General features: G+C 40.8%; 1 protein-coding gene and 1 pseudogene across 1 annotated transcript; both read left to right on the forward strand.

Annotated features, from left to right (window-relative positions):
* Positions 1–4,299: 4,299 nt before the first annotated feature.
* Positions 4,300–9,938, forward strand: LOC127781194 (DNA polymerase epsilon subunit B-like; annotated as a pseudogene).
* A 6,844-nt stretch (positions 9,939–16,782) lies between these two features.
* Positions 16,783–20,146, forward strand: LOC127781116 (probable potassium transporter 4). The gene is made up of 5 exons (XM_052308021.1): positions 16,783–16,871; positions 17,548–17,770; positions 17,856–18,149; positions 18,251–18,511; positions 18,601–20,146. The coding sequence occupies exons 1-5, from the start codon at positions 16,809–16,811 to the stop codon at positions 19,851–19,853; spliced, it is 2,094 nt and encodes a 697-aa protein (XP_052163981.1). The 5' UTR covers positions 16,783–16,808; the 3' UTR covers positions 19,854–20,146.
* The last annotated feature ends 1,126 nt before the right edge of the window (positions 20,147–21,272 follow it).

The raw sequence follows: 21,272 nt of genomic DNA on the forward strand, positions 1-21,272 counted from the left end.
GGAGATTCAGCACCACCTTTATCGAGTGGAGGAATTCCCAGGCGCGATCGATCCGATGGTGCATGTCAGTTTCGCTTTCGCGAGCTTTATTATATATGGAGTTCGCGATGATGTAGCCAAGTCGATCAAAGTTCTGGAGGAAAATATATGATGGTTACAAAGAGAATCGCCACCCGGCCCGCTTGTTCGAGAAGGCAGGCGCCATCGATCGTCCATCCGATTAATCAATCAGGCAGATATATGTCACTGCTTTTGGCGAAGTCGTGTGTTTGAGAAGAATGAGATAGAGGAGATTGGAAAGATACGTAAAACGAGATGAGCCATTAACGTATGATTAATTAAGTATTAACTATTTTAAACTTTAAAAATAGATTAATATGATTTTTTAAAGTAACTTTCCTATAAATTTTTTTTACAAAAAATACACCATTTAGTAGTTCGGGAAACGTGCGCGCGAAAAACAAAACAAACTCACTCACTTTATTCTCCAAACGAACACAGCCGTAGCCGATCTTGCTGTCTCTGTAGTTGGTGTAAATGGTGCCAATCGCTGCCTTCGGTGGCCTCAGGAACAATGTGTCGGCAGCTTTGCTCTGATGTAAAAACGGATTGTCTGTGGCTATGGAGCTAGTCGGCTGCCATGATGCTACAGTGCTGCACCCAGAAGGAATAATTACGTAGCCAATCCTTTATGAAGCACCAACCTGCAGTGAAAAACTACGCTCGAGTGGATGTACACCCGTTATTAGTAACTAAATGGTTATGAAAATATTTAAATTATTATTGATAAGATAGATTAATATGTAATATATCACTTCACAAAAATACAAATTCAAATTCAACTTTTGTAAGTTGTAACAAAAATAACAATTGTGAATATGTGTATACTAGTTACAATTTAATTTATTATTTTTTGATACAACTTATAAAAGTCGAATTCGAACTTGCATATTTGTGGAGTGATATATTATATATTAATTTATTTTGTTATTTTTTTTAAAAAAATTATAATCGTTTAGTTGACATGTAAGAAGCGAGTGGATGTCCACCCGAGAGATTAAAATCTATATTTGGGCCGCAGCCCTATCTATGGAATAACCCGTAAATCCCATGCAGGTAGGTATTGCATTAAAGCGGGAGGTAGATAAGATTTCTTTAGGGGATATTGACAATATCGTAGATTTAACTACAGTGATAGATTTAAGAAATTCCAAAAGCTCAGGCAGGTTAGAAATTACTACCTAGTGGGATTAGTACATAGCAAAACTTTTGGTCAAATCCAAAACTTCTAGTCTCCTCAACTCAAATAATTTGGTCAACACATAGAGAAAACAAACCAACACGAGATAAAACACACCCAAACTCAAAAAACTACGAGAACTAAGAGGTGACAAGCAAATACACAAGCACTAAACAAGATCACCAACCATCTCAACCTCAAACAACATAGATTGAGCCAAAGAACAAAAAAAAGGTAAAGGGAAGAGGAGAACATATTTATTTACTTAAGTTTGAATCCACGGGTCTTACATCTTCCCGAGAAACTTCGAAGAGCCAAGTTCTCTCATCCCTAAATCTCACCCGGTGACCATGAAGGTTAAACCTGGTTTTCACTCTTTTACCCCTTTTTGATGTAGAGGCGAGGTAGCACCTTAAGAAACTTATAAGATATTCCACAATTGACAAATGTTCACGGACAATACCGCATAGCTGGCTTGGCTAGGAGGACGAATGCTCTTGGTGTCAATCTCAAGTGCTCAAGGATGAATCTCGAACCTCACTTGCTTTTCAATCTAACTCAATCCAACTCAAAAGATTCACTAGATCTAAGGTTGCGGAGGAGGGGAAACTCTTGAAAGCTATGAAGTGTGTTTCAGTTTTGGGAATAGTCAGCCCCTTGAAAACAGGTGGATGGGGAGTCAAATACCCAAGCCCATAGAAAACTAGTCGTTGCTCATAGATGGATTGATTTAAAAGCCAAAAGTTTTAGCTATAGGGACAAGAACTTCCTGTCAACTCTTTTTGCTTGGCAGAGTATCTTATCTAGAACCTTGGATCAAGCCTCTTGCCAAACCTAGTGTATTATGTAGAACATCTAGTCTCAAAAACAAAACTTACGGTAGCACTAGTCTTGGAACAAATAACACTCGCCTAAAACTTTTGGTCCCCAAGCTCCAAAAACATAGAACATTTAGCCCAATGTTCATGTTCTAGTAGGTGTATGTCATCTAAAGATCAAGGGTTGTTTTGAACATTGAGATTACACCAAAATCCATTGCATGTGTCCCCTTGATAATACGACATACCTAGACTCAAATTTCAAAATTAAAAATGAATTTCAACTATTTTTGGTCCATATACCGCACTTTTGTTTTCCTTTTATGGATTACCATGCGTTATTGATTTCCTCAAAGAAACTATTGCTACACTTCTTAAATATACTAGGCCCTTAATCGTTTTATCATCAATTAGTAAAAGAACCCATTTAGAAAACCTAGATGTACTTTCACAGGAACAAATTGACAATAAGCTTAAGCAACATAAGGTCTTTGTGTACTATCCTAAGGCAACAATAAGAATAGAAAGGAAAAGACTAAAATGCTCCTTATTAGTTGAAACTTAGGACTAATGGGTGGTTAGGTAACAGGTATGGAAGGGATATATTTTCTCAGTTTGTGAATCGATGATGGGTAAGAATGTGTAAGTTGATTTATTTTAATATGAATTTTAAATTATATGAGTTGTTTTTTTTGAAAGGAGCAGTTGTCACAGCCATAAACTCCTTTGTTAAGGCTGTGTTTAGTTCAGCGTAAAGTTTAAATTTTGGTTGAAATTAGAGATGATATGACTGAAAAGTTGTGTGTGTATAACAGGTTGATGTGATAAAAAAGGACTAAAGTTTGGATACAAACTTTGGATCTAAACACAGCCTAAGGAAAGTTATGAGATCATTGGAGAAAGAAGAGAGGACAGCGACAATGACAAAGGTAGGACGGTTGGAACATCATGACATCCAACACACCTTCTCCATATCATCTCTTCCAAGAAAGCACATATAAGAACGTCATGACATCCATCACACCTTCTCCGTGAACATATTTGCTAGGAAAATATCTAAGAACATCACGACATCCATCACACCCTTATCATACATCTCATTTATTGAATATACACCCTACATCCTAATATCCAATTATGGTCAGTAATTACTTTATTTTAGGACAGATATAGGACAGATATAGTAGAAATGATAATACATCATAAATGATGTTAATTCTTAATATATTTTCTTTCTATAGAACTCGAATCCTATAGTAGAGCCTCATTTGAATGATACCGTGAGTGTAAGAAAATGGATTCCATTTCAAAATTTATACAATAATCCAAATGGATAGAAATTGAATTCAAATGCCAATTTCCCTGTTCACGTGTCTTGAATCAAACTCCTAATTATCCATTGTTTCCAGAAAACGTCAGACCCATAAATTTTAGTACCAAATTTCAGAGGAGTTTGATCTAATTCCCATGAAAGTCATTAAAAAAATCTAGTGCGTTCCAATTTCCAAAGAAGGCTAAAACAACTTGGGTAGATCTGCTGGGCTGCCACACGCCACATCAGTAAGGCCACAAATTGTCTACGGTGTGTTCTTTGTTATGCTCTCTTCGTCTCTAAAAAAATCCCCTACTAAATTATTCGTTTTTCATGTGTACGTTTTTTTAAACTGTTAAAGTCCGCTTTAAAATCATATTACTCCCTCCGTTTCAGGTCATAAGATGTTTTGACTTTGGTCAAAATCAAACTGCTTCAAGTTTGGCTAAGTTTATAAAAAAATAGTAATAATTTCAACTTAACACAAATTTATTTTGAAAATATATTCAATTATTGATTTAATGAAACTAATTTGGTATTATAAATATTACTATATTTGTGCATAAACTTAGTTAAATTTAAAGTAGTATGACTTTAACCAAAATCAAAACGTCTTATAATCTGAAACAGAGGGAGTAATTTTTTATAAATGTTTTAAGCTAATATTTATTAGCTAATTATGTCGCTTTGTTTTGCATGCCGAGAAGTATTCTCCACAATTAGAAACGAACCCAGCCAGCTTGGGTTAAATAGGGTCGACGGGGCAGCCCGCAACGGCCCAGCCGCATAAACCAGTTGATGGGCTTCTTCAGCTATTGGGCCGTTGGCGACACGGTGAAGAACTGAAGACGACTCTAGCCGCCGCCAGCCCTCGTCGTCCGAGCGACCGCCACCGCCACCGCGGCTCCCGCCAATTTCCAAACCCCAACCCGGCTTTCCCGCCACAGCCATTCCCCAACGCCCCCCTCTCCCTCCCATGGCGACGCCCTCGGCGGCGACGCGGAAGAAGCTGCAGCGCAAGTTCCGGCTGCGCGGGTTCACCCTCAAGGTGGACGCCCTCGAGGAGGCCGCCGCCTTCCTGGCCCGCTTCCCCGACGCCGAGGACGATGCCCTCGACCTCCTCCTCGACGAGCTCGACAAGGAGCCGCGTAACTTCTCTCTCCCTCTAGTCTCATTTGGTACGCGCGCCGTGGTCTGCTGTTCTCTAATTTCGTAGTTTCATGGCTATAATGTGCGCGTCGGGCACTGCAGTCGTCGATCCTTGACCGGGACGCGGTCCGGCGCGTGGTGGCGCTGCTTGTCGAGGCGGAGGAGGCGGTCGATGCGGCGTCTCCGGCGGCCACCAGCGCGCGCTCGGCGCTGCGGGTGGTGGATTCGTTCGTCGTGCCACGGTTCCACTACGATCCAATCAAGAAAGTCTTCTACGAGTATGTAGATGCCGCTTCCCCTTTGTAGATCTGGGCAATTCCGTCTGGGAAGTTGAGAATTTTGCTATTTCCTTCCCCGCTTATTACTGTTGAGCTGTGGTTTAGAGAATTGCTACTTTGGCAAAATTGGATACTAAGTGTGCTAAATCTTCCATGACTCAACTAAGAATAATTAGATTAGACATTTCCTTGTGTCAGAGAAAACTTGTTAAGATGCAGAACATTTTTTGTTGGTACTCATGATCTTGTGCTTGACTAGATTAGACTGTTATCCTCTTGACCTCTTCATAAGTATCAATTGGGTTGTGGAAAATGAAAGGACTTGATTTTAGGTGAAAATGAGTAGCAGTTGAGAATTCGCTACTACTGTATGGCTGACACGTCGCCCAAACCTATCTACATGCAAATAAGACAATGATAGCAATATTTACTTCAGCGGCATATAATTGATTCCCCTTATTTTTAGATAATGGAAGTAACTTCTGGCCTCTGCACTATGGACACACATGTCCGTTTAACTGGATTTGAACCCTGGAGGCATGCACCCATGACCCCATCGCTACAATATGGTGCTTCCCATTGATCCCCCTTATTAGGACACACAAATTCACTTGATGCTAGAATGCATGAGCATAAAGCTGTGTTGCATTATTTCTAATCAATCCTGAATTATAAGCTATAATTGGTTAAAGGACCTAAAATCTTTTACTACTTATGCTATTATCTAGGCATACCAGCAGATTACTCATCCATGGAGAAGCTGGAGATAAAGCAGCCCTATACAGGGATAGGTATCAGGTTCTGCTTTAGAGGCTTGCTCGTGACAAATACTTTTCTAAGCCAGCTTTTGACACTGTTATGACCGAAGATGATAATTGTGAGGTATTTCTTTGTTTCATGTCATGGTTTTTCCAAAATATTCTTAGGTATTGTATGTGACTACTTACACAGTGTTTTCATGTAGATAACTTCTATACAGTCTCTAATTGGGTGCACTGGTCGGAGATGGATTATGGGGGTCATATCACAGTTGGAGGAACGCCAATTCTACTTGGAGGATCTTACTGGAGCTGTGCCAATTGACTTATCAAATGCTATATCCTGAGAACCCATTATTATATATCGTAGTATGATTAATCTGCAAATTGAATATCAATATCAGTTTCTTCAGCCACCTAAGATCCACTCAAATTAGAGTGATAATATTGAATAACATAGCATAAATGCAGGATTCACGTTCAGCACCAAAACTTGATTTGATCCATAATTTCTTGCTTACTCAGAATAGTATCACTTCTTTCCTTAGCACAGAGCACAAAATCACCTCAGGTTTCTTCGTTGAAAACACCGTAATTTTAGCAGAAGGGGAATTGCTTTCAAATGGCATTTTCCAGGTCTGTAATTGTTGTCCACAAGAATGTGTTCAGCTCTTTCCTTGTATTGTTATGTTCAATGTAATCATATTCCTCTCATCTGCAGGTAAATACATGTGGATTTCCTCCTTTAGAGGATAGGGAAGCATCACTTTCGATGCTTATGGGGCTTGATTTCTTCGGTGGAGGTGTCACAGCAGCTGAAGAAACAGTAAGTTCAATGATTCTGTTCTTTATGTAATCTGATTTTCGAAATCATCTTTATGATATCATTTATGAATGGATATGTCAAACAGGTAAGATTATCAACCTTAGAGAAGAAGGCCATGAATGATAGGTTTGTGATACTTTCAGATGTTTGGCTTGACAGTTCTGAGGTATTTACATTTGTACTAGTCCCTAATACAAATTAACTGTTATTATTGAGCCCTTCTCTCGGGATGTTCAAATGTGTTATCTCGTAGAGAAGACCATGGAGAAATTAGGTGTTGTTCTTGATGGTTATGATAGTGTAGAAGCAGTTCCTTCCCTCTTTGTTTTAATGGGCAATTTCTGCTCCTGGCCTTGCAATCTGGCATTCAATTCATTTGAAGAACTCAGGTCTGACTTTTATGTTCTATGAGATAGTAAAAGCTTGCATTTTGTTTTCACCTTCCAATTGAAGAGACTTCTTGTAGATTGCAGTTTGGAAAGCTTGGTGAGATGATTGCAGCTCGATCTAGGTTAAAGGAACATAGTCGTTTTTTATTCATTCCTGGTCCTGAAGATGCAGGTACTCCAAAACTCATTGATATGCTTTTAGCTGACAACTGTTCATATCAACATGTAAATTTACTCCAGCTCAGTTTTGTTTGGTCACTAATGAATTAAATCTGGGTTGATCTAATCTTTTTATGCTCTACTATTATCGACATTCCTTTCATATTTAAATTAAGGAATGCTGTGATATGGTTGGTTAGAAATGAACTAGTTAATTGTAAATAATGTCAATCTGTATCTCAGATAACTAGAATGATACGTTTCTTTGTTTCTCTATGATGTGCTATTTCTCTGACTTGAGAACACATTTCAGGCCCTTCTAAAGCCCTCCCAAGGTGTACACTTCCAAAATATCTAACTGAGGAACTGCAGAAGCACATCCCAAATGCAATATTCGTAAGCAACCCCTGCAGGTTTGACATTAAAATACTGTCTGGTGTGATCATGTCATTATCTGCATTTTTACATGGTGCCTGAGGTTTTATGATGCTATGGGCACCATCAAAACACTCTTTTTAAAACTACTATATGTCCATTAGAAATGTCAAATGTAAGCCCTTGAACAAGAATGCATCATGCGTGATGGTGCTATTTCCCTTTTCTCAAGGAAGGAGGATAAAAAATGCTGGTTTCTTTTTATTGGAACTGAAAGCATGATGCTGTTTCTTTTGATGTATATGTTAGATTGTAATACTTAACACCCAATTATTTCACCATGAGTCCACATTTTATGGTCAGGTTATCATCCATAGCCTGGCGTGATTCAGACTATAAGCTGTTGGTAACCTGTAGTTATTTTGATGACTCACAAAACTAACCTTCTCATTTTTCTGAGAGCTATCCACACAATACCATGATCATGGTGCACAGTGGTGCTAGCTTCATGACGATTTGAAGAGGCTTAATCACCATATCCGTACTAGTCTATTGATGTGTATTAACAGATTTTTGGTCGGTGACATAATGCATGATGCACACATTCTACCTTTTGTTTTTGTATTAAGCATTATCTTCCCTATTTTATCATATTTTTTCTGACCTTATCTGATTCATCTTTAGTGATTCCACTGACATTTCAGTCAAATCTTGTAAAAAGCTTCATATACTCGACTATCCACTGACACTACCGTAAAGTGACCTATTGGCACAGAAAATCCTGTCTGAACTACGCATTAACCCATTTTGAGTTGTCATGATTAACACAGAACTAACTTTGCAGATTGCAATTATCGTATATTCTATCTCCAATAAAGAAATTTTATACAGCTGTAATTTTCCAGGGTGAAGTTTTATACACAAGAAATTGTGTTTTTCCAGCAAGACCTCCTATATAGAATGCGGCGGTCTTGTCTAATTCCCCCAACAACAGAAGAAACAAGTGACCCTTTTGAGCATGTATGTTAAACAACCCTCCTTTTTGTTATTTCAATAAGCACATATATATATTGTTTAAGAAATTAACAAATCAATTTCTTTTCAGCTGGTAGCAACCATCACCCATCAGAGTCATCTTTGCCCATTGCCTCTTACAGTTCAGCCTATCATATGGAACTATGATCATTGCCTTCGGCTCTACCCTACTCCTCACACGGTATGCCATTTAGGACAATAAGATTATTCAGGACCTTGAAATGTGCTCTAAATTTTGTTATGATGAATCTGCTGTTGTGCTCATCTAATTGCTTGACCGTGCATGCATAATTACCTTTTGTTGTATAACTATTACAATTCACCACTATCAAGAAAAGTTTTGAAGGTTCTTTGCTCATTTTTCTCCTGAAAAACTTCTTCAGATAGTACTTGGTGACAAGAGCGAGCAGAAGGCCTTCAAATACGCAGGAATAACTTGCTTCAATCCTGGTTCTTTTGCTAACGACAGCAGCTTTGCAGCTTACTGTCCTTGCACTAAGGAGGTTGAGCTTTCTGCATTAGAAAGTTAATACTAAAGAGGAGAGATCAAAATGAAGCTCGCCAATTTGGTAACCTGTATCATCCAAACTACCATTCTCCAAATCTTCAGTTAACTCCCTATCGGTTATCGCCACATACATCAGGCTGATATTTAACTATTTAAGGTGGAGTTCATTTTCATGCAAGCTAATTTGAGATGACATAATATGCATGACGTTGTGGTTGGTGCTTCTCTTAGGCAAACTGATGATGACATTTCGTTTGTCCTCATAGATGGCATCATGGTAATGGTTTCTTAACAAGGACCCCTCTAATGGCATTGTACTTAGCATAGCAGAATATTTTGCTGTCCTATGCTTAAGTCACAAAATGGGGTTCAGGCACTTTGAAATATCTAGGCTTAAATTGTTGTAAACAAAGGTAACAAAAGTGCCATTTTTTTTGTTCCTCCAAAGATTGGATCTCCCAATTGTGGAAGTTTTCGTTTTATTATACTGAAACATGAATATTACTGCAGAATTAATATGGCTGAGTTACATGTGAGCTCTACAGAATTCTGCACGCCCTGCTTTGTGGAACATTTTGATGAACTGACATCTCAACGTCAACCACGAAGATCAACACGAACCTGAGTTGGTTTTCTGATTACATTCGAACTCATTGAGACCTTGAAGAATTGGAAGAGAACTTCATCTTTTGGTTGTGGTTGTCGATGCTGAAGTCCAACTTGGTATCCCCAATGTCCTTTTGCTGTGGGACCTTTGCAGTCGTGCAAGATAGTGGGACGCCAGAAACACCAGATCTCACTAGATCTGCAATAAATGTACAAACCAATATATTTCTTGGTTTGTTCGATATGGCCATATGGGACTAAATCCAATATATTTCTTATTTTCAAGAGTGAATGTGATGGCTTCTTTTACTATACCTATAATTTCTGGGGATTTATGTGGTTAGACATGGCTTGACTTCAGCTCATCTGAATTGCCGAATCCTCTTTTACTGTAACTTTGCATCTAATGTATGGTCATTTCCCCTACAACTTCCATTACAGCGAACAGGCATCCATCCTTTTTTTTCTCCGTTTATATTGGCTCTTGTCAATAGATATGCTATTCTCTATATGTGACCAGAACGATCTATTCGATCTGTTCAATTCAAATCCTCTAAAATATGAGTATATAGAGGGCTTAGTAGGGTGCATAGAACATTCCCCAAAAAATCAGGAAGGGTATCTCATTAATTTTTTATACATCTCTTTGATGTTCTTGCCGTGGCTTTATTCCACCACTAAACAACAATATCACACCAACCCAAATGTTAGCATGTGTGTTCACAATCTAATGTACGTGGAAAAATTGATGCCGGTTACATATATATTATATATATAGTGCCATGCGAATTTCATACCAATAGGAAAATTGTTGTGCTAGTGCTTTCATTTGTTAGTGCTTTCATTTGTTTTCTGTCGATTCGGTCGACTGCTTAGAACAAGATCTTTCAGGTGTCAATCACATTGGCGAAAGCAAACAAAATATGTTTTCTTCCAGTTGGAAGTTTCAATTGGAAATGGAGTGGTCTGAATCAAAATAATCAGACAGGGGGAAAATGATCTAAAAGGATAAGGCGAAGATGGGACTAAATGGTTGAGAACCCACCATGTCGGCGCAATGCGTTGGGCCCAATCATACTCTCTTTAATTTTATTGATTTATTTATGTTGTGTTGTATAATTAAAAAACTATCAAGGAATTATTACGTATGTTTACTCCATGGTGGACTCAACGATGTTGCTAAGCCCAGGTAGTGAATAGCTTCTTCTTGCTGCTTTGACAACCTTTTCTAAAGTAATCTAGAGTGAAGAATGCAGTGGTGGAGCATAGATGGTCTGGCTCCGCCACTAGGTTTTCAAAGTAGGGCAAATAATACATAAACGGATAATTTGGTATGATCAAATTATAGAAGTTCAGAATTATTAAACACAGATAGTAGAGTTATATAATGATGAAAAAAATACTAGAGATAGGTGTAGATATGAAATACATTCTCACCAAATCTCAAGTTCAAACTCAACTTCGTTTAGGAGTAACAAAAAAGACAAATTTCAGGTGAATAGTAACAGGACACTATTCACCTGAAATTTATCTTTTTCGTTTCTCATAAACGAACTTGAGTTTGGAGTTGAGATTTGGTGAGAATGTATTTTATATCTACACCTATCTCTAGTATTTTTTTCATGAATTTACGAAACTTTTAGGTATGATTTTCACGAGTTTTCAACACTTAGCTCATTTTCACCGGATATATCCTCATAGGGACCCAAGTCAAAGATTACTCAAACCTGGCTGATCGGGGTGACTGGTGAGTACCCAAACCCCAAACACCAGCTCAAATTAGATACGTAGGCCTACTTAGCATGAACAACAGCTTACTTTATATTCCCTATCCTAAGATTTAAGAAATTTTGATAAAAAAAATCGCATCCAACAGAATCCCTAACCTGTCTCCTAATAATTCAGGTCCCAACTCCAGATATCTTATCCTTCACTTTAAGGAAGCGATTTTTTTTCCCAATCGCTCTCTCGAGTGCGCATAGAGAAATTTCGCGAGATGAAGGAGGAGCTGGCCTGGCGCGGTGCGTGCATAGGGGAGGAGCAGAAAAACTATTTTTTTTCTGTTGGTAGTTAGAGGGAGACCCGCTTTTTATTATAGGAAATCAATTTTAGTCTATCTCTTGAAAATATTATTTTTCTTACTTCCTATATTCAGTTTAGGAACTCCAAAAAACATAGTTTTGGGAATTGATTATTGTCAATCTCTTGGTAATACTCTTAAAGGGAGAGCCCACTTTTCATTATACGAAATCAATTTTAGCTATCTCTTGGAAATATTATTTTTCCCACTTTCTATATTCAGTTTAGGAGCTCCAAAAAATATAGTTTTGGGAATTAATTATTGTCAATATCTTGGTGATGCTCTTAGGACAGTTTTTTTTTATCTCCAAATTTTTACTTGGATTCTCCTAGCTCTAAAATTTCTTAGAGTTGGAGTTATCTGTAGATTAAAGTTATTAAGGCGAACATTTTTATTCATATCTTGGATCAAAGATTAAGCCACTTTAATTTAATCTAAAGATTATTTTCTGCAAGAATCTAGAAGAGCCATTTTTTTTAGATAATGTGAATCCAGGAGAGCCATACTAGGCCATAGTGACATGGTGAGTTGTTACTGTACCTAATTTTTAAAGGAGATTAGTATTTTTTCCTATGTGATACAAACAACGTTGCAAGAGACATGAGTAGACGAGTGCAACCACAAAGCTGACCAACTTCGGCACGTGCAAAAGTATATAAACATGTATTGGCCACTATCTTCAATCTTTTCACAAATCTGAAAGCCCGTATTAGTAACAAAAATCGGCGGCCTAAACCCTAAAGCTAGAGCCACCGATTGAATTATCGGCAACATGCAACACATGTCTTCCTAGCTCTTCATCGATGACCCCATGAAACAGGGACATCAACAAATAGATAGGAAAAGAAAAATAAAATACAATCCTAGCTCCATAGATATCCTAAAAGACAAACCTAATCTACCGATAAAAACTTTATTTGGAAGAAATCCTAAAACTTACTAGAGGATGAGAGATATGTCCCCTTTCCGCTTGTTGTTGGCGCTGCTGAAGACGACAAAGGAGGGGGATTGGTCCCCTTCCCCTTGTCACAAGCTCAGCTAGAGACGGAAGCGGGGGAAGGGGGGATAACGGTATGGTTGAGGCGGCCCTCCGCGTCACGAGTTACGAGAGCCGAGAGTAGTCTATGGCCATTTTCTAACCGTGCCAATAATGCTTAGATGTAAATCAAATTCGAATGTTTGTCCGACTAGAAGTACATATCTTCCGGTTCCAACAAAAATAAAAATCCACTCATTAGACTACTAGGAAACCCAGCTCCAGAAGGGATAGGATGCAAACATTACCGTTTGAGAAGGATGAATGCTTGATATATCAGGATGGCACTCTTCCTGTGAGTCATTGGTCAAGGTTCTTCTCAAAAAAGCTTCAAAAAAGCTTCGATAGCAAGTTTGTCCCTGTAAAATATTTCTGCTGAACAGAAGGCACAAATGTCACTTTTGCATGCATATCTGAGCTTTTAGGGGATCGAATCAAAACAAAGCAGTTACAAGAGAATCGGTAGATCGAGATGCCACCAATTAATTAAACCCACCATATATATGTACCGGTCCATGGCAAGTGCATCTGGTGGTTTCATATATCACACATGAATTAAGCACACACCTCGAGTGCTCATCCCATCTTAATTACCTCATCTATCATACATTCAGTTCAGGTGCCCTATCTATTTCACCTACAGTATATGAGACTGGAGAGTAGCTGAAGCACGCTTGTTCATGACAAGAATGATGAAATATTGAATTTGCTATCTGACATCACTAATCCGATTCCAATCTAGATGATGAACAAGGCTTACACTTTCACCTGCTTGACTGACCTGATCTATCTAGCTAGTAGTGCTTAGAGACTCGGGGTGCTACCATCCCCGGTTCCTCACCCACTGGACCTTTGAACCCACGACTATAAATACGGTCATGATGTAGTAACCGTGTACCCAAACTGTAAAAGAAGGGGAACTAGAGAACCATATTCCACCAAACTGTAAAAGAAGGGGAACTAGAGAACCATATTCCATTGGTTCAACGAACCTTAGGTACTACTTCCTCCGTTTCATAATGTAAGACTTTGTAGCATTGCCCATATTTATTTAGGTGTTAATGAATCTAGACATATGTATGTGTTTAGATTCATTAACATCTATATGTATGTGGGCAATGCTAGAAAGTCTTACACTGTGAAACAGAGGTAGTAGGTATGATGCCCATATGGCACCATACTTGGTACAACAATACTAGACATGATACGATTATAGGACTCCATCATTTGGCTTATTGACAGAATAAGCCAAACGACATATTTACAAATGAAAAATAATATGTAAATAAAACTTTTCTATACGTGTTCTTAGCGATCTAAAAGCAAAGGCTGAAAAATAAACTATGATAAAAAAACACAAAATCTACTCCAAATTAAGGTTGAAAAATTCAAATTTTGGCTTATATGTATAAGCATAAGCGAAAGATGAGGCTGGTAAATTATTCCATTCCATCGGTATACCATGCCATAGTATTTCTGATTGTAAAAGCATGTTTTCAATTATAAAATATCAAATGAACTAGTAACTGAAACTGCCACCATACCAGACATGATACACATAAATGCTAGATCTAATACCTATGGCACCACACCTGGTATAACAGTATCATGCATGATACGATTGTAAACTATTACATTCCAACGGTATACCGTGTTGTAGTATTTTTATTGAAAAAACATGTTTTCAATAATAAAATATCATATGAACTAGTAACCGAAACCGCCTGATATAATAAAAAAAATATTTTTTTGGTGAAAAATTGTCTTGTTTTTGTTGGTTTTGCTTAGTAACCGATCAGTTAGCGTAACGCAAACATGAGGTGGACTTGACTATATCCACCTCATCAACTAGATGGAAATGCATGGGAGGCCTCTTGGATAGTTGGATTATGCTCACACTTTAATTTGTGAGCTCTCCTTTGGCTATTCTCTCCTCTACTCCTCCCACTCTGTTCTCTCTAGACAAAAGGGTGTGTTCATAAGAATGCTAGATGCCCCCATGAACACAGCCCAGTCATTTCTATGTTGGTGACTACAAAGTAAACCGTAATATTACCAAACCTTCGTGCCAAAAATTAATTAACCTTGTCATGACTCATAATTAGAGAGCAGAGAATCCCAGCTTGTCCCAGCCTCCCTCAAACACATTCTAGGAAGCATTGCATGCTATATACCTTGCTCCCTCCGTAAAAAAAAAAAAAAACGAATCTAGAACTAGATGTAACATATTGTAGTACAATAAATCTGGATAGAACGGAGGGAGTAGGTGAGAGCGACCATGTATGAAATGTAAGGCAGAAGTTTCTGTTCCGTTTGCATCAAAACCTACATGATCGGAGGTTCTTTCCTGTGAACTACTACTATCCCCACTGATCCACTAGCATTTGATTCCGTTGCAGCATCCTCGTGTCCTCTGCATTTCGTGAACTAAAAGCACAAGATGCGTATACTCGAGACATGACAAGACCATTTGTCGTACAGCTTTTGGGAAAAAGAAGAGGCAGGTCGTATCGCAAATGGAGTTAATTTTGCTAGTGATCATGCATGTCTCCGTCGTTGTGTAAGCAGTCCCTCTCTCTTTGGAAGAGGAACTCTTGTCACTAGCATGTATTTCAGCTATTCTACTTGTAAGACGTCTAAAAATTTCTTATCCACTAGAGATGTTGTCTTTGTAGTCATGGGACTCTACCCACATGCTTGGGCTAAAAAATTTCCTCATTTAACGTGAGCACTATGTAGATTTTAAAAATATCAAAAGATTTTTTTCAAGTTTTTAATAATTAATACTCAATTCATTTCCTAAGCTTGCTTTTTTAATGTTCCACCCAAAATCTAAGAGAACTGGTAGAACGAAAGCACCCAAATCCCGATGCCTATAACACACGTCAGTGCACACTCAATAGAAGTTACTAAGATTCATCGACTTATTATTGGGTTTCCATCTCTTGAATGCGTCCTCTTGGATTCCCAAAAGAAAGCGCTTTTGCAGGAGCTTATGCATGGTGTGTGTATATTGGTCGTATGCATAGTAATCGCAAATCAAAAAGATCCACTGATCATGTAAAATTGCGCTATGATGCCTTAAACTTGTAACTCAACTTAAGGGTATGGAGCAAACTTTTATATTTGTATTGATTTTATCTAGAAGTATTTTGATATTGCTCTACCATAGATTTCCCTTTTTGGGGGGTTATACTCCCTCTATCCAGAATATAGCTACCTACCCATCCCAACGGTACGTATCTAAAGTTTCATATATTTTAGAATGGTGGAAGTATATCTCTGGGATTTACTACACTAAATACCGCAGGAGAAACGATCTTTAATACCGTTTAAAAACCCTTGAAGTACCAGTTATAGCAACCGAGACCAGTAAATTGAGACTAAAGATCACGATCTTTAATACCAGTTGAAAAAAAAAGATACTAAAATGCATACTAAATCAAAAAACTATGTGGGATTCAAACTCAAGAACTCTTACCTCAGCCGTCACACGCGTTACCATCTCACATACTAAACATATCTAACTTGAACAAACATGCTTTCTTTTTGAACTAATCCTGAAGACATTTTTAGTACTGTCAGCCGGTACTAAAAATTTCTTAGTACCAACCGGTGCTAAAAATGCATTTTTAGTAGGAGTTAGATTTTTAGAACCGGTACTAAAGCATCTTTAGTACCTGTTCTTAATCTAGCCGGGATATATATATATATATATATATATATATATATATATATATATATATATATATATATATATATATATATCTATCTATATATATATATATATATATATATATATATATATATATATATATATATATATATATATATATTTGTTTCAGGGCTTGTGCCACTTTTGTTCCTTCTTTTTTTTATTTCGTTGTACTTTAATTTGATATGATGATGGCTATGTTATCATAGATATAGAGGCAGAAGTTCCATTGTGATATCTTCATTATTGAAAAACCAAGCTAAAATTTCTTAATTAAGGAACAATTCATCCCAAGAGAGAAAAAAATGGTAAGCATATGTCTCCTTGGATTCTAATCTAATGGTTGAAAATAACACAAGAAAATTAATATCAGCCACAGAGAACTTCTGTGAATTCAAGATGCGAACTAAAGCAATGCACTAATGTTGTTTTCCACGTCCATCCGGCCACCCATCTATAAGTAAGGCACCTCGATCTCTTGTTATTCATGCACTCAAGTTTCAACCTCCCTTCTCCAACTTGCAATGTCTTCATCTCACACGGTGACAGTCTCCATGGATGTTGAAGCCGGACAGAAAAACAAAGATGTAAGTGAGAGTGATTAACCGTAGCGCTATCATTACATCTCATCAGTCGTACTTGTTCATCACTATCTTCATGATCAGATCATCTCCTACGTAATACCTAGATTGGATACAAATCCTTGGTTAACCACTGCTAATTAACTTCATGATGGGGTTAACCACTGTTAAACTAACTTCAAGAAGGAACTCAGGAAGGTAGATGATTGGTAAGAGCAGGAGTGCTGGTTCCCAAATGTTTGGGTTTCATTTTTTTTATAAAAAAAATACGCAAAAGGAACTGTGTATTTTTGTATTAAGATAAATAAGGTTTACAAGTAAAGAACCAAAATAAGAGAGCTAAGCCTATTCTCGAGACATGAATGTGGCTACCAGAATATTTGGGTTGTGGACAGTAAAAATCAGTAAAATTAACCATGTAGGGATGTATTGGTTGAGTGGTTGATACTGTTTGCTGTTCTCCCCTAGTTTCTTCTGAAAAAAAGTTTTGGACATTGGCTAACAAAGTGTATATTATGTATGAATGAATGATTATGCTGATGTGTAGTTAAGTGAGTTTGTTGATCTGTGCTTGATGAAAGCACATGTAATCTGGTGCTGACATTAGTAAACCTTGCATTCACAAAGATACAAATGTTTGATTCTATTTTCTACATTATTTACCCTGCTGTTATTGTTGCAGAAGAAGGGGATCAGCCAAGATCTGATCCTGGCTTACAAGACTCTTGGTGTTGTTTTCGGTGGCCTTGTTACCTCACCACTCTACGTCTACCCATCCATGAATTTGACGAATCCTACTGAAGAAGACTACCTGGGAATATACAGCATCATGTTCTGGACCCTCACTCTCATTGGCGTAGTCAAGTACATATGCATCGCTCTCAACGCTGACGACCACGGCGAAGGTTGGATCAAATGCCCCAATGTTCAATTGGTGAACAATCTGTAGCTACAATTTCTAACTTGATATGATCACTGTGTGTTTTGCAGGTGGCACATTTGCCATGTATTCTCTGCTCTGTCAGCACGCAAACATTGGGATCCTTCCATCCAAGAAGATCTACACTGAGGAAGAGAACCTGATCTCGAATCAGCCTGTCGTAGCTGGAAGGCCTGGAAGACTGAGAAGGTTCATCGAAAGCAGCATAATCGCCAGGAGGCTGCTGCTGCTCACAGCCATCCTAGGCATGTGCATGCTCATCGGCGATGGCATCCTCACTCCTGCAATCTCAGTCTTGTCAGCGATTGATGGACTCAGAGGCCCGTTCCCATCCGTCAGTAAACGTAAGGCACACTGACTTTGCAGAACATAACATATCTGATCAGTGATCAATGTGAAATCATATACCGATGTTGTTTTCTGATAAAAAACAATTGTCGTGCAGCTGCTGTGGAGGGCCTGTCGGCCGCGATTCTCGTTGGGCTGTTCTTGCTGCAGAAGTACGGCACGTCGAAGGTGAGCTTCATGTTCTCGCCGATCATGGCGGCGTGGACGTTCGCCACCCCGGTCATCGGCGTGTACAGCATCTGGCGCTACTACCCTGGCATCTTCAAAGCCATGTCGCCGCATTACATCGTCAGGTTCTTCATGACGAACCAGACCAGAGGCTGGCAGCTACTCGGCGGCACCGTCCTCTGCATCACAGGCACGTAGTACATGTTCTTGTCTGATCATGTCGAAACGTCTCACTGAATTTGATTTTGTTTTGAGATATATGGCGATGCGTGGATGCAGGTGCCGAGGCGATGTTCGCGGATCTTGGTCACTTCAGCAAGAGGTCCATCCAGATCGCGTTCATGTCGAGCATATACCCTTCGCTGGTGCTGACGTACGCCGGGCAGACGGCGTACCTGATCAACAACGTCGACGACTTCAGCGACGGGTTCTACAAGTTCGTGCCGCGGCCGGTGTACTGGCCGATGTTCATCATCGCGACGCTGGCGGCGATCGTGGCGAGCCAGTCGCTGATCTCGGCCACCTTCTCCGTCATCAAGCAGTCGGTGGTGCTGGACTACTTCCCGCGGGTGAAGGTGGTGCACACGTCCAAGGACAAGGAAGGGGAGGTGTACTCGCCGGAGACCAACTACATGCTGATGCTGCTGTGCGTGGGCGTCATCCTCGGCTTCGGCGACGGCAAGGACATCGGCAACGCGTTCGGGGTGGTGGTGATCCTCGTGATGCTCATCACCACCATCCTGCTCACGCTGGTGATGCTCATCATCTGGGGCACCCACGTCGTGCTGGTGGCGCTCTACTTAGTGCCGTTCCTGCTCCTCGAGGCCACATACGTGAGCGCCGTGTGCACCAAGATCCTCCGCGGCGGGTGGGTGCCGTTCGCGGTGTCGGTGGCGCTGGCGGTGGTCATGTTCGGGTGGTACTACGGCCGGCAGCGGAAGACGGAGTACGAGGCGGCGAACAAGGTGACGCTGGAGCGGCTCGGCGAGCTGCTGTCCGGCCCCGGCGTGCGCCGCGTCCCGGGCCTCTGCTTCTTCTACAGCAACAGGCAGGACGGCGGGTGGCTCACCCCGGTGCTCGCGCACTACATCAGGAACATGCGGTCGCTGCACGAGGTGACCGTGTTCCTCACGCTCCGGTACCTGCTGGTGGCGAAGGTGGACGGCAAGGACAGGGTGCAGGCCGTGCGCCGGCTGGGGCCAGCGGGGGTGTACGGCTGCACGATCCAGTACGGGTACGCCGACGCGATCGACTTCGAGGAGGACGACATCGCCGGGCAGGTGGTGGGGGCGCTGCGGGAGCGGGTCGTCGACGGGGAGGAGGAGGGGGAGCGGGTGGAGGCGGCGAGGGCGGCCGGGGTGGTGCACGTGAGGGGGAAGATGAGGTTCCACGTCGGGAAGGACACGAGGCTGTTCGACCGGGTGCTGCTCGGGTTCTACGAGTTGCTGCACGGCGCGTGCCGCTCCGCGCTGCCGGCGCTCGGGATCCCGCTGCAGCAGCGCGTCGAGATCGGCATGCTCTACAAGGCCTAACGGCGCCGAACGCCACGCACGCGCCCCACGAATCCGTACGTACGTACGTGGCCATTAATTACCATTAGCAGTATAACCCCTATTATTAGTTTGGTGTGGCACTTGTTGGAAATATGGTCATAAATCGGCGTATTTTAATCCAAAATGTTAAGACAATAATCATGGTATAAACAGTGTAGGGTGATCTAGTGAAAACATGTAACATAACCAGTAGCATACTATCATGCGCATCATGAATATCAGGAACAAGAACATAGCAGTAATACAGTAGCATGCTAAAGGCATTATGAATATCAGGAACAGGAACAAAGTAGTAGAGCGCTAACAGCAGGAACAGGAGAAGGATATACCCCGAGAATGGCCCTCCGCTGGATTGTGAGGCAAAATTGCCTCCTTTGGTGTTGTTGTTCGCGGCACCGGCTCCAGCTCCTGGCGCACCACCTCCGGCTCCAGCTCCAGGAGCGCCATCTCCTCTAGCAGCAGCAGCGGCGCCGGTGGCAGCTCCGGCTCCAGGCGCAGACATGGCGAGGACGAGCAGTCGTGCGCGAAGCACTCCCCAAAAACCTGATCACCCGCTTACCCGGTGCAGATCTCAGGCGAAGGTGTGGTTCCGGAGGCCATGCTCCTTCCGATCTCTCGTGCGCGCAAGCGATCAGAAACGAGGAGGCGAGAGCAGCACAAGCGTGGAGGAGGAGGAACTAACACCCGGGAGAGAAGCAAGCGGATCGTTCAGATCGGACTCGCGGCCTCCTTATCTATCAGGAGAGAGGCAGTTGTGGGAACGTGGGATCGTGGACGCGCTGTTGCGGAGGCAGTCGTGGGAACGTGGGTTCGTGGTTGCAAAAGAGTAGCGACGTGACGTGACGCCCGCCCGCCACGCCCCGCCCACGCCCTCGGCCCGGCCCGGCGCGCGCGCGCGTGTGGCTTTCCGACCCCCACCTCAACCAGTCAACAGGGAGCCTCCAATAACTCCCAATTTAGATTGAGATATTCATCGCTTAAATCCTGAGGTGGTATTATTATCCTTAACACTTATTATGGGCCTTTGAGATTTAATAGGATAAATTGGGCCTAGCCCAATTATTCTAACAATCCCCACCAAATTTCAAGGCTCATAAGAAATGTTCTCAAGGTTGTGCCTGTTTGATATACCAGGGTTTTGGTGGAGACTGTTAAGTTGAACTTCCACCTAGGAAATGTGCTACATCAGACCACAATTGAATAATGGACCATGCCTTGAATTGTCATTTTTGTGTGATCAGGTTTCACTCAGAACATTGACTGGTACTGGGCTGCCGTTCGCATCCCCTCTGTTTGGAGCATATAAGTCAAACTCCAGGCCTTTCATGAGTATCTAGAGATCACCCAAACCTCATAGACTGTGACTAGCAGTCGAACTCATATAGGTGTGTTCCTTCT

This window comes from Oryza glaberrima, chromosome 8, assembly GCF_000147395.1.
Source record: "Oryza glaberrima chromosome 8, OglaRS2, whole genome shotgun sequence".
In the NCBI taxonomy this organism is placed as follows: Eukaryota; Viridiplantae; Streptophyta; class Magnoliopsida; order Poales; family Poaceae; genus Oryza; species Oryza glaberrima.

Coding starts and splice junctions, on each gene's coding strand:
- LOC127781116 (XM_052308021.1), top strand. CDS start 16,809: ATGTCTTCATCTCACACGGTGACAGTCTCCATGGATGTTGAAGCCGGA. Junction 17,771..17,855: donor CGCTGACGACCACGGCGAAG/GTTGGATCAAAT, acceptor TGTGTTTTGCAG/GTGGCACATTTGCCATGTAT. Junction 18,150..18,250: donor GTTCCCATCCGTCAGTAAAC/GTAAGGCACACT, acceptor ATTGTCGTGCAG/CTGCTGTGGAGGGCCTGTCG.